The sequence below is a fragment of the Elgaria multicarinata genome, chromosome 7 (assembly GCF_023053635.1).
Source record: "Elgaria multicarinata webbii isolate HBS135686 ecotype San Diego chromosome 7, rElgMul1.1.pri, whole genome shotgun sequence".
Lineage (NCBI taxonomy): Eukaryota > Metazoa > Chordata > Lepidosauria > Squamata > Anguidae > Elgaria > Elgaria multicarinata.
This window is the reverse complement of record NC_086177.1, coordinates 69,389,206-69,403,383: the sequence shown is the minus strand read 5'-3', so window position 1 is coordinate 69,403,383 and position 14,178 is coordinate 69,389,206. Positions and strand designations below refer to the sequence as shown.

The 14,178-nt window shown below is 40.2% G+C and overlaps 1 protein-coding gene across 3 annotated transcripts in view; it reads left to right on the top strand.

Moving 5' to 3' along the window:
* The window catches only part of TOX (thymocyte selection associated high mobility group box), a 236,707-nt gene that overhangs the window by 180,925 nt on the left and 41,604 nt on the right, over positions 1 to 14,178 (top strand). For all 3 annotated transcript variants that reach the window (XM_063130763.1, XM_063130762.1, XM_063130764.1), the window contains one exon: positions 5,308 to 5,538. In XM_063130763.1, the coding sequence (XP_062986833.1) occupies positions 5,308 to 5,538 (231 nt within the window). The remainder of the gene's footprint in view (positions 1 to 5,307; positions 5,539 to 14,178) is intronic.

Here is a 14,178-nt window from a genome sequence, read left to right as displayed (position 1 = left end):
TTTTCCCGTAGTGCTATATTTATGCCGCCCTGACCCTGTAGCACTAGCACAGTAGCACACAGGTTAATAAGCAAGGGCTGCAACTTTCCTTTAGAAGCATGACTGTCCACCAGTATTATAGGGGCAGGACAGGGGTGGAATCCTGAGATGTGAATTCTAGTGCTGAAGAAAGAAAGAACAGCATACAACTCCCCTGTTACAACAGTTCCACTGGCTTTCGGTCTGTTTCTGGGCACAATTCAAAGTGCTGGTTATTACCTATAAAGCCCCCTACGGCTTGGGTCCAGGTTATCTGAAAGACCGTATTCTCCCATATGAGTCTGCCTGTGCTCTGAGATCTTCTGGGGATGCCTTTCTCTCAGTCCCACCAACATCCAGGCACACCTGATGAGTACGCGGGAGAGGGCCTTCTCAGTGGTTGCTCCAGGGCTCTGGAACTCCTTTCCTAGGGAGGCTAGGCTGGCTCCCTCTGTGCTACAGTTTCAGAGGCAGGCAAAAACTTTTGTTTCAGCAGGCTTTTGGAACTATACTGGACCTGTGTTAATGTATTGGATCCCCCCTTTTAATCTGTTACAGTTTTTTAAATTTTTAACATGTTTTTAATTTTACTGTAGGTTTAATTCTACTTTAACTTTTGTAATTTATATTTATATGTTTTAATTGTACATGTTTTAATCTTGTAAACCGCCTTAAGTCCCAGTACTGGGGAAAAGGTGGGATATAATAAAATAATAATAACAATAATAATAATAACAATAATAATAATAATAATAATAATAATAATAATAATAATAATATCTGACATATTGTCATAGGCTAGACTGGCTCCCTCTGTGCTACACCTTTAGAGGCAGGCTTTTCTGGACCTATGTTAATGTACTGGATTTTATTTTAATTTTTATTACTGTTTTTTTTTTTAATTTTACTGTGAGTTTAATTCTACTTTAACTTTTGTAAATGTGTATTTACATGTTTTAATTGTACATGTTTTCATCTTGTAAACCGCCTTGAGTCCCAGTACTGGGGAAAAGGTGAGATATAATAATAATAATAATAACAACAACAACAACAATTTTAAAGGTTTCCCAAAATGTGGAAAGAGGGTATAGCCTAATGGCTAGAGCACTCCAGCAATTTAGTACAACATGAGTATTCTCACAATGCAGAGATGTTCACAAACTATATTCAAAGGTCATAAAATGGTGCAGGTATAGTATTTGCCACTCTGAGAAATTCTGATGCTCAACAGTAGATGCCCACAAGACTCATGTGACCATATTCTGCATAGCAGTTGCAAGAGGAAGAGATGCACAACCTATTTTTATTTATTTATTTAGAGTATTTTTATCCCGCACCTCAGCCAAAAGGCTCTCGGAGCGGCTTACAATGTATCAATAAAGAAGACAGTCCCTACCCTCAGGCTTACATTCTAAAAAAAAGACGTGACACACAAGGAAAAGTGGATGGGGAGGGAAGAGGGAGAAAATAAAAAGAAATTAAGGAGACTGTTTAGGCTGGTGGGAAGGCCCCGCTCCGTCCTCTCATCTCCCAATGGAGGGGCAAACCAACAGCTCCTTCTTCCCCACAAGGTGAAGATGTTAGCCCGGGGGGGGGGGGGTTCCAACTGAAGCAGGCCCCGATGGTGCCTGCCTGCTCCAGTCTCCCTCGCATCTTCTTCCCCACAGGGTGAAGATGTCAGTTGGCCCTGTGGGGTGGGGGGGTCCAACTGAAGCAGGCTCCGATGGTGCCTGCCTGCTCCAGTCTCCCTCGCAAACCTAGGCAGTATTTTTATTTCTCCGGTGATAAAATATTGCAGAATATCCATCACAATATAAGTTCCAGTTTGAGCTGAGAAGTCTAGAACTTCTGCAGTACTCAAGCGACAACTGCATCTTTTAACATGCTAGAAACATCTGTCTCAGAAAGCCCTAAAGAACTATGCTCCTGTTGGTCTAGGAGTAAATACTATATGATATAATAATTATATAATGAGAACAAGAATGTTAGCAGAAAACTTTAATGGCTTGAATGAATTTGAGGCCCCGATGGATAAAGTCTACATATGGGACAGCTGAGTACATTCAGATACTAAGCCCATCACTGAATGTAATTGTATATTTAGATACGGATTATAAGTTTTGTATATATATTATTTCACTACATCACCTACAGTGTAAAGAAACATGGCTGTTTGAATTCAGTGTTTTTAGTACTAGTTCATTTTGGGATGCAGCATTTTATCAATTAATCAAACAAATTTATTTATTTATTGCATTTATTTATTTATTGCATTAATCAGACAAATTACTCAACTAAAGTCCTTTCATTGATTTCAAAGGTGCACTTGTAGAAGAGAAAGATTCTTTACCTTTCTCTTTGTCCACTTTTAAATTGGTGCCTGGCATTTCCCTTCCCATTTCTCATCTCCCTCTGTTTGGGTTCCAGCGAGCTAAATAGAGGCTTGGAGCTCTCTCAGGTATTGGCACCATTGGTGGTCTTCATCTCTTAAAGGACTTGGATCAGCAAGCAAAAGAATAATTAGCTACCCAAAACCAAGGGACCACAGCTGGCATTTTTGAACAAACTGTAAGGCTGCAATTCTGCAGATTTCCTTGGGAGTAGGTCCGAATGAAGTCAGTGCTACTTCCCTATGAGTAACCTGAACTGGGAAATATGTGGTTGTTGTTTTTTCAGAACTAGTATTTTCATTCATAATATACTGAGGCAAATATATCTATTCCTTAATCAACTAAAACTCATATTCAATATATCTTTAATTCCCTGATGGCTCTAACTTTGTGATCATCCTATTAAATAACCCAAATATTTATTCTCGCTGGTGTCTAGGGACCATGAGATTACATTTGATTATAGTTACAATGTTGCTTATTTATTTATTTATTTTATTGCATTTCCATACTGCCCAATAGCCAAAGCTCTCTGGGTGGTTTACAAATTTAAGACAAAACAAAACAATAGTATAAAACCATAATATAAAATACAATATAAAAGCACAACCAAGATAAAAACAGCAGCAATGCAAAAATACAAATTTAAAACAGCAAAGTAAAAATTAATTTATAGACTGTTAAAATACTGAGAAAATAAAAAGGTCTTCACCTGGTGTCTAAAAGAATATAATGTAGGTGCTAAGCAAACCTCCTTAAGGAGCTCATCCCACAACCGGGGTGCCACAGCAGAGAAGGCCCTCCTCCTGGTAGCTACCTGCCTCACTTCCTTTGGCAGGGGCTCGCGGAGAAGGAGCCCTGAGGATGACCTTAGGGTCCAGGCAGGTACATATGGGAGGAGGCATTCCTTCAGATAGCCTGGCCCCAAGCCGTTTAGGGCTTTAAATGTTAATACCAGCACTTTGAATTGGGCCCGGACCTGGACTGGCAGCCAATGAAGCTGGAAAAGGACTGGCGTGATATGGTCTTGTCGACCAGTCCGTTAGTAACTGTGCTGCCCTGTTCTGTACCAGTTGAAGTTTCCGGACCGTTTTCAAAGGCAGCCCCACGTATAACGCATTGCAGTAATCCAAACGAGAGGTTATCCGAGCATGGATAACAGTAGGTAGGCTATCTCCATCCAGGTAAGGGCGCAGCTGGTATATCAGCCTAAGCTGATAAAGGTGCTCTTTGCCACTGAGTTCACCTGTGCCTCAAGTGACAGCTCTGGATCCAAGAGCACCCCCAAACTATGAACCCAATCCTTTAGGGAGAGTGCAACCCCATCCAGAACAGGGTGAACATCACCTAGCCGGACAGGTGAACCACCTGCTAACAGTTACCTCCGTCTTGTCTGAGTCTCAGTTTATTGGCCCTCATCCAGTCCATTACCGTGCTCAGGCACTGATTCAGAACAGCCACTGCCTCACCTGGGTTTGATGAAAAGGAGAGGTAGGGCTGGGTGTCATCCGCATATTGATGGCACCTCAACCCACATCTCTGGATAATCTCTCCCAGCGGTTTCATGTAAATGTTAAACAGCATAGGGGATAAAATAGAGCCTTGTGGAACCCCATGGCCTAAATGCCATGGCATAGAGCAGTAATCCCCCAGCACCACCTTTTGGAATCGGCCATCCAAGTAGGAGCGGAACCACTGCAACACAGTGCCTCCAACTCCCAGCCCAGACAACCTATCTAGAAGGATAACATGGTCGATGGTATCGAAAGCCGCTGAGAGGTCCAAGAGAATCAACAGGGTCACACTCCCCCTGTCCCTCTCCTGGCAAAGGTCATCCCACAGGGTGACCAAGACAGTTTCCGTTACAAAACCTTTAAGCAATTACACAAATCCTAATCCATATTAACCAAATTCATATAAGTCTAAACCATTGGCCTGGAAAAAAAGCCTGTGGTCCAATACGAAGGACTGTACCCCTCCGGAATATAATTGGAAGAGGGGCTACACTTTTGCTTGTATAGGTCAAAGTCTTCCAACAGACAGAAATCAGAAAGATCACTAGGCTAGAACCATTCTCTATTATGCAGATGTTAATGGACCCAGAATCACCTATTAAGTAATATATTGAGTTTGTAACGTCTGTAAGGTTTAAAACACAGAATTGTAGTTTAAGACAAGCTTGTTTCTTTTTTCTGAAGTTTCAGCACTGTGTAATGTTCACTATAATATGGTTAACAAGAGTTTAAAGAAGAATTCTATGGAAGAATTGCCTCATCTGTCAACAGCACTTATACCCACTCGGCGGCCTCCTTCTCATCTCTCTCTCTCTCTGTGTATGTGTGTTGTATGGGCTTTGGAGCAAAAATAATGTTATGCCTCTCAATTAATTGTTCCAGGAGTTATACTTTGAAATGCCTTTCTCTGGCATCAATATCAGAGTCATTTGATAACACCATCTTCTATTCTCATGTCTGACAGCTGAACCTCTAGGAAAAAGCCCCCACAAAAAAAAATGTTACCCTATGGCTAAACTAGTAGCCAGTGTAAAGTATGTTATGAAAGACTTTAGAGTGACATCATGCCATTAGCAGTAAGACTTGAAAAAGATTTTAAAAATATATGGAAAGCTAAGCCACAACTTAGATGCAACAATGAAATGAAAGCAAAATGTAAATGTATAATAAAATTAGATTATATAACCTAGAATATCTAAAATGCATTTTATAGATGAAATCATGTAAGAGGCTAACCATCTGGATTATTAAAAGAACTATAATTCCAATACCATTTTAAGCTGTAAAACCCCTAAATGCATGTGGACTGAGAAATGGAGATTGAGTTTGTTCTACAAAAATGGTGGTGTGTTTGTGTTGTAATGTAGTCTATATTTACTTTGCAGGTCAATGGGGGAGAAAAAAGACCTGCCTCTGATATGGGAAAGAAACCCAAAACACCCAAGAAGAAGAAGAAGAAGGACCCTAATGAGCCACAGAAGCCTGTTTCTGCATATGCATTATTTTTTCGAGACACTCAAGCAGCCATTAAGGGTCAAAACCCAAATGCTACATTTGGCGAAGTTTCTAAAATTGTAGCTTCTATGTGGGATGGCTTGGGAGAAGAACAAAAACAGGTACAATGATTGTGGGGTGTGGGGGGGGTGTGAATTGAAATTTATTTAACTTTGTTTTAAAAACGTTTTCTTTAACTACTGTGTTTAAAAGGTTCTTTTATTGCCAAGCCCTTCAGTGTGCCATAGCAGAATTGTTACTTCATGTCCTCATCTATACAAGTCTAATCGTGCATATGTACTTGAGTAACACATGTTAAAGATCTTTAGTCAAAAATTATGGTGCATTATGGCAGAATTTGTGAAATCCATGTGGGTAAAATTTAAGCCACCAACAAGCCAGAATTTAAAACAATTGAATATTTACTGCCAAAACCAGCGAGTAAACCACTGAGTTCTTCTGGGATAGCTGGGCCTGCTTTTCCCCCATTTTTCCTGCCATCTTGGGACCATTCCAAGCTCTGTGGGTGCTGTGGCTCTCCCTCCCATGGTCCTCTTTCTTCCCCATGAGTAGCAGGGCTCAGGAAACAGGCATGGAGCTGTGTGAGGGGAGCCATGGGGCATTGGAGGTGAGGGGGAGATGGGGACAGTGCCATCTTTGGGATGGTGCTCAGTGTCTTCCAGAGCTGAGTTTGTTGGTGTTTTTTTAAAAAACAAACAAACCCAATCTCACCTTTGTGCAGGATCGCACCCACACAGTTGTGCAATTACACAAATGTCTCCTATTTTTAAAAAAATTATAAATGTCACCCCGGACCGTCCTTCTTTACTTCCGGGACAACTCGTTGGCGTGTGGCCCCTGAAGGATGTTCCTGGAAGTGGAAAACTCTGATCATCCCTCCCCATTTCCCAAAGGGCTGCAGGTGTAGATGAGTCGTTAGAAAGGAAAGGAAAGGCTGAAGTAGAATATTACCTATTCCAAGGTGGGAGTGGTAGAAGACACTTAGTCAGATATCTGCTGTAATCTGGGAGGTTGTCTTGTGGACCAGAACACTGGATTCTGTGGGACGCTCTTTACAAATTTTGAATATATTAGGCACCCTAGCTCTCAAATAACACCCTACTGAGGAGACAGGTACCAGGCAGTTATGGATGACTGACAGCAGGCTGAACCCTCTAGTCTCCTTGAGCCAGACTCACCACAAAACAAAAACTGGGTTCTTTCCAAATTCTCCAAAGTAATACCAAAAGTAGACTGTAGTAGGGAAAAAGGTTTCTCTTATTGAGCAAGGGACATCCTCTTAGGAAGAATATTCAGGATGAACTGGAAGTGGGTGGACAGACTAGTCATGATGATTAGGTATTAGCTCCAGTCTCAGAAGCAATATTAGGCAGGCTTTTGGCATGTAAACTGGTCTGTGCTGAAGCTGGTTCTATTATACTTTTATTGTTCTGTTTTTTATTTATGTTTTTGCATCTGTTTATTTTGATTGTTTTAACTAAGATTTTTAATTTTAGTCTTGGTTTTATTGTTAGCCACTTTTAGGTCAGACATTGACCTAAATATGCCACAGTGGTTTATTTAAGCCATGGTGGCTTATTTAAATTGTGGTGTGTGGGGGCTGCAGACTCCATAACCACTGCTCCGGTGCAGGTTGTGATGTTGTCCAAACCTGGGCAGCATGGCATGTTGGAGAGGGAAACAACCCTCCTCATAGAGGGTCATTTTCTATTTAACACTAATAGTATCATGGGCGTAATTAAACAGGTGCCTGTGACACTTTCCATGCAACCATATTCCAGACAGAATTCAGAACTGATACTGGCCAAGTTCACACAATCGCAGGGAGAAAACACACACCATGGATTGCTTCCCCCATCCCGTGTGCCACTCGCATGCCCAGCATTTGCTTAATGACACACATCACACCTTGTCATGGTGTCCGAACCCAGTAATTTTTGTGAACCGTCCAGAGAGCTTCGGCTATTGGGCGGTATAAAACACAATAAATAAACAGCGTGGCGGGGATAACTTTTAACCCGCCCCTCAGCTCCAATTACAAGCCAAGGGTTATGGGATGGGTTAGTAGCCCCTCCCACAACACTGCATCCCAGGCTTGGACGAAACTGCAACCCGTGATGCGGTGCAGGTAATTAAGCAAATGGTGGGAACAGGGGGAACAACACATACTGCATGGTTTCCCCCACTAGCAGTGTGAACCCAGCCATTGTTTGAGAAAATTCTGTTCAAAGTAGTAGGGAAAAGTGATTTCTTCCTTAAAAATGAAATGTTTGAGGAATTACTTCTGGATTCTGTGCAACAATTGTGAAATTATTGCATTATAAAAAGATGAGCCCAAACTATGTTTTGGGTTTTGAAAATAGAATTAAATAGCAGCTTCCTTTGTTGTATGACCTTTCTGGGGAAAGTGCATTTTTATTCTGGATGTGGAAGATATGGTTTGTGTTTCTTTTTTTCTTCTTCTTCTTTATTTATTTTAATTAGGAGTCTCAGGAGCATTGTACTCCTTATCATTTGATTTCACAGATTAATTTATAAGCAATTCTACCACTCCCACTCATGTGAAAAAAGCCTCAAAGTGACTGTAAGAGACAATCAGGAGGAATGTGAAGAAGTACAGAGAGTTCCTTTCTGTATACATGTTTGTGTAATGATTCCCTCCTCAAACAGAGTTCTTTGCTTCTCTTTTTCTCTTTACAGTTCTATTATTGCCTCACTCGTTCTAACATTATATACACAAAATCTGATTTTGATACTTTCCCTTCTAGGTTCTATGTTTTATGTAAACCTACTTGAGCAATATATGATTAAACATCATTTTACTTTGGGCATGAGGCAATGCATAGTTTTATACAAGAGATGCAGCTACTTGAATAGGAAGGGGAGGTGCAGTGAGCTGGTTGCCAGACAGAATAATAATTCTCACATTTGTTGCAGGGTTGTAATTTCAAACTGAAACATGTAATTCCAGTTTTGTGGGTTTAACTGTGCTTCTCAAGAAGCAGAACAAAGGGTGCAAGATGATATTAGGGCACTGTGACACTGCTCTCATCGTCTATTTCCCCATAGTTGGGGGCATTTTTTGATAGGGACAGCTGCCTCCTGTTTTGTTTCTGGGAAGATGCCTGCATTTTAAGCTCTTACAGCAGGAGAGGGTAGCTTGTGGCCCTCCAGATGTTTTGGCCTACAACTCCCATGATCCCTCACCATTGGCTATGCTGGCTAGGGCTGATGGGAATTTTAGGTCACACGTTGCCCAGCCCTGTGGCCTCCTTCTAGTTTTATCTAGTGGGTAGTAATTGGCATCTTGTGCTTACATGCTTTGTTGGAAGAGTCACCCTGCTGTTCCCTTTGCCAGAGGGAATGAATGGGGAATTACAGCTTCTGTAAATGGGTTATTGGGAACTTATGCTGTCTCTCTAAATGAACTCCAGTCAATGGGTGGGATCCCTATGTGGGGTGATTGATTGTATAGAGTCACCATTGGATATAAGAGGTTTCCTACAGTATGAAATGGCAATATAATCAATATGTAGCAATATTCTTTCAAAACATGGCTTTAAAAGTATTTCACTGACCATTCTGAAAAATGAGATATTTTATAAGATGTTTTATTTTAACCCCTACCCCCACCCTTGTCTGGATTTTCCATTTCAGAAGAATTGGAAAATACTTCCCCATCCATACACATTCTTCTGGGTTTCACATCTGTATGATGGATAGGTGCGAGGAAAATATTTCTTTGTATTAAAACGTGCTCATTGATCTTTTAAACAAGATTGTAAAATCACTGTGAATGAAAGGACAAGAACAGAGTATATATTAAATAAGCATGGTTAAATAAACAGGTTTTCCACCACTGTTCCCTTTTAACACTTCAAGACTTGGATCTATAGATTCCCTGACACAAGACTATTTCAGAGCCAAACTGCACGTTATGCTAATTGCGTAGCATGTACAGTAGCTGAGGGTTAGCTTTTCCTTTACTGTAAGTCTGTATGTCCCTGATTTGGACCAGGACCACCATGTACCACTAGGGGAGGTGGTACAACCTTTGCCCCACCCTTTTCTTCCCAAAATCCACCTGCCTCATGGGGGGGGGGACCAAAATGATTACCAATTGAGACTTTTTTTTCTTCTTTTTATTAACCTCTCCCACGCCCCACCATGGGGCAATTTCAGGAAGCAAATAGGGAGTTTAATCCTCTCCTGCGTGGTGATCCCAACCCCAAACCAAATTAGAGCCATGCACACACTAGAGCAAAGAAAAATCTAAGTCTCAGCTATATGCTGCTCAATTAGAGTAGCATATAGTTTGATTTTTAGTGGGATTCAGTTTGGATGAAGCACTGGTAAGTTATCCCACTTTTGCAGCAAAATATGGAAGAAATGTCTCAAGGGTTTCCGTTGTTGTTCCTTTTTAATACTTTGAGAGTTGGGTCTATGGAACTCCCTGCCACAAAGATATGTCAACATGCTTGAGTTTATTCTTATCTCCCCATTGGCACCAACTGTGGATGAAAAACCTGTGAGTTATTCTGCTTACATCCCAAATTTGGAAAAACTATATAGGTTTTCACACTGCTGTTCAATATGTAACAAGTTGAGACTATGGAAATTTCTGCTGTAAGGCCATTTCAACTATAAAAGCCTTTAACCATAAAATCTCTGCTGCCAAAATAAATCTTCTAGATCTCAGTTGCTACATAGAAGATAATCCAAACTAAGAGGATTATTAAATGAATTGTTTACATAAGGTAATATAAGGTGTCACTTTTCAAATAACAGGCTGAGATCATTTTTCAGCGGGGAGCCACAAGACTCTTTGTAGGTTGAGATCCTTTAACTGTGCTTAGGCTAAATATGCCTGGTTACCATTCCTAATAAGAGAGTCTTCCCTGCTAATAAACTCTCAGTAGTTTTCCCCTCAGGTCAGATTTCCCTAAAATCCACTCAAGCTGATTCCAGCTCTTCATTTTGCCTCTGGCTGCTGAGGTGATTCTTTTTCAGGAACCACTTGCTAAAATCCCTTGTCATCAGGTCTCTGCCTGAATCCTTCTAGTGCTATGCTATGCTTCCTGCTAGGAGCTTCCCCACAACCTCATAGCCTGGCCTCCTGTTCTCATAGCTCTGAGCTCTGCTCCGTTCAGCCATGAACAGTTAATTCATTGACCCACCTGACCTATCTAAACAACGGTAACTCTAGTTGTTGGTTATTTATTTATTTATTTATTTATTTATTACATTTTTATACCGCCCAATAGCCGAAGCTCTCTGGGCGGTTCACAAAAATTAAAACCACAGTAAAACACCCAACAGTTTAAAACACAATTACGAAATACAGTATAAAAAGCGCAACCAGGATAAAACCACACAGCAAAGTTGATATAGGATTAAAATACAGAGTTAAAACAGTAAAATTTAAATTTAAGTTAAAATTAAGTGTTAAAATACTGAGTGAATAAAAAGGTCTTCAGCTGGCGACGAAAGCAGTATAGTGTAGGCGCCAAGCGGACCTCTCTGGGGAGCTCGTTCCACAACCGGGGTGCCACAGCGGAGCCCGGTTAAGAGCTCTATATGAGATGATTGCTTGTATAGAGTCACCATAGGCTAGTATATTTTGAATTTTGTTTGTTTTCCTTCTTGTCTTTTATTTGATGGTAAAAATAAACTCTGTTCCTTGATTTGGAGCATGGGAAGTGATTTCAGACCAAACTCAAGAAACAGAATTGTGTTTCTTTTCATTCCTCACACAGCTGAGCTTAGGGACTGTGAGGGACAAATGAAGACACTCAATATAGGTAAAATGTATAGACAGACCCCAAAAGGAAGATATCTTCTGTGCTGTATCCTTATCAATGAATTCTTGGCCAGTCATGTTTAAAAATCTGTGTCTGTGTGTGTGTGTGTGTGTGTGTGTGTGTGTGTGTGTGTGTGTGAGAGAGAGAGAGAGAGAGAGAGAGAGAGAGAGAGAGAGAGAGATGGGGAGGAGAAAATAAGAACAATGGGCTTAGAACAGGGATGAGAACTAGTGGAAGACAATAGATACCTCTTAAAAGCAATTTTAAAGAAAATGTGAAATAAGCTTCAGGTTAACACCGAACTTCAATTCAATTCAATTATTTGATATCATAAATAAGTATTTAATAAGTCATACATTCAGCTACTGTGCAAGAACAGGTAAAAATGAACAATAAGAATTAGTGGCAGCAGAAATTAATTAATAAGGAAAGCAGATGCCTTCAATATAGAAACTAAGTAGTGGGCATCCTTTCTTGAGATACTATATAGGTGGGAACTTATACCTATACTAAGAATCAAACTGTTACAGAGCCCAAGAACTCCTAGAAACATTCCCTCCCTCCAAACCTTCCCCTGTCCCTTTCTAGGGAGCTCACAACAAACAGACAGTCAGCAGAGATGAACTAATTTGTCCCTTGTTCTTAGAATTTACACAGAAATCATTGCAGACAATTCTTTTCTTTCAAGTATTTGCCAGACATGTTACGCTAATTGACAGAAACATCCAGGGGCTTCTCATTTTCCAGCTGTGTTTATTTGACTAGCATGCAAATTATTAAAGAAAAGCTGTGTTAATCACTTGCGTTTGGCAGTTTCTCTTTGTAAATTATAGAGAAACTAACATGTAATCCACCAAAGAACGCAAAGTAAAGCAAAGTATTCTGAAAGGTTGCTACGTGTATTGTCATGTAAGTCTCAAACCTCCAAGACACGTTCAAGTGACCACTTTGCATTAACTTCAACAAACCAAAATTTGGCCTTGGAGGTCTGCCAGAAAAAGTTATTCTATTTAGCAATCATTATTATTTATGTGTAACTTATAAGTACAACTAGATTGGCTAGTGGGCCAAACACTGGGGCAATAGATTGCTTGTCCAGGTCTATTAGAAAGGAATGTTTTCCCATCCATGCTCTAATGTATACAGCAACTTCTATTGCTTCAAGTAACATGCTGGGTTGAATAGATTATTTGTCCATTTCAATTCAGGAATTCTTCTATAAAATGTGAATACATTATATTTAAGCCTCATGAAAGTGGCTGCTTGCTTCAGGCTTCTAAAGTACATATTGTATTCAGATTACACTCAGTATAAACGTGCTTTGCCCAGTCCTTCCCCTCCTGCCAAGCCCTGCATTAACATTATAGACGCATGGAATTTCAAAAATAAAACTGTTCCTTTGGAATAAGGATGGGTGAAATTTTCTGTTTCAGTTTCTACAGCATTCGAGGTTTATGAAGTACAAGTTCGCTCCCTCCCATTTCCACATCAGTTTGCTACTTCTTAAGAGAAAAGTCTGCATGAAAATTAATAGACATTTTTGTATGTATTTCCCCCAATGCATGCATCCTTATATACACTTCACCTTTTTATACGGGTACAAAACTGCATACAGTGGGAGAATTGTGTACAGAAATGCATACATCCTAACATTGTGACTCACTGAGAGATTTTATTATATTCAGCAGTATACAAATGCCACAAATAAATAATATATAAACAATGAATGTTATTTATTTATTTTACATTTTTATCCCACCTTTTTGCCTCTTGCAAGGAAGCCAAGGTGGCTTACATGGTCCTCTTCCTCTCCATTGTATACTCACAACAACCCTGTGAGGTAGGTTAGGCTGAGAGTCAGTCACTGGCCCAAAGTTACCCATGGGCAAGTGGGGACTAGTGTGCAGTTTTGCTTACTCTACGTATTTTTGTACTTTTTTTGTATTGCATTGCAAAATTTGGAGAAGTGCAAAACAGAAGGGATAATTATTTTCCAATTCTTGTATTACTTTGGGAAGTGGGCATTAGGTTTGTATTAAAATGCAAACCAAGTATATTTCCCTCCCCACACCAACTCCACATTTCTACTTTAGAGCCCCTACAGAAGGCAAAAACACAAGCTGCCCAACCAACTTGTGAATGGTCTCTGCACATCCCTCCTGGATGTAGCTTCTGGGAAGAGCCTTGGGCTATTTATACACAGAAGTTTTACTAGGCAGGTCAGGGCCTACTTTGGTTATTGGGTGAGGCAGGGGCTGAAAAATGGGTCAATACGACTCCCTTAGATGGGTCTTCATAAGGGTAAGAATTACTTCCTGAATTTTTGTGGAAGAAACATTGCTGGCAACTTCTGTGATTTCAGCTTCCTCCATTTATGTTTCTGAGCAAAACAAGTATCAGATTAGAATAGGGCATTTGTCTCCCACCTTATCTTTATCGTTCTTTCCAATTGTGTCTTCAAATATTTCCCACATAGATATTAAACACAGCCACCAAATCTTAACCACTTGTAATTTTGGTTAAGGTCATTGCCCTCTTTTTTCCCCTCCCTCCCTCCCCCCCCTCCCTCCCCCCATTCTCCAGCAAGACATGCCCTTTACACTGAGTTCTTTGTAAGAGATTTTCTGTAGATTGCTTTTCTTTAAACATGCTTTTGCTAGAGGGGAAAAACATATGGCAAGAAAGAGTTAAATATTTTTACATAGACAGAGCCTTCTGTGGCTTTCAGACAGAAGTCTGGGTTAAAAGACAGTGTAGGGGGGGTTCTGTTCTGTAGTTTTTTAAAGAAAAAAAATCATCTTAAATGAGAACCAGATGTAAATGTACTAAATGAACCTTAAGTTCCTAATTGGAGACCCGGCGAAGCTATAATAGGATGAACAAATTACAAACAAAATGTTCTTGTTTACATTAATGTAACTGACTTCATGATTTCAGCCA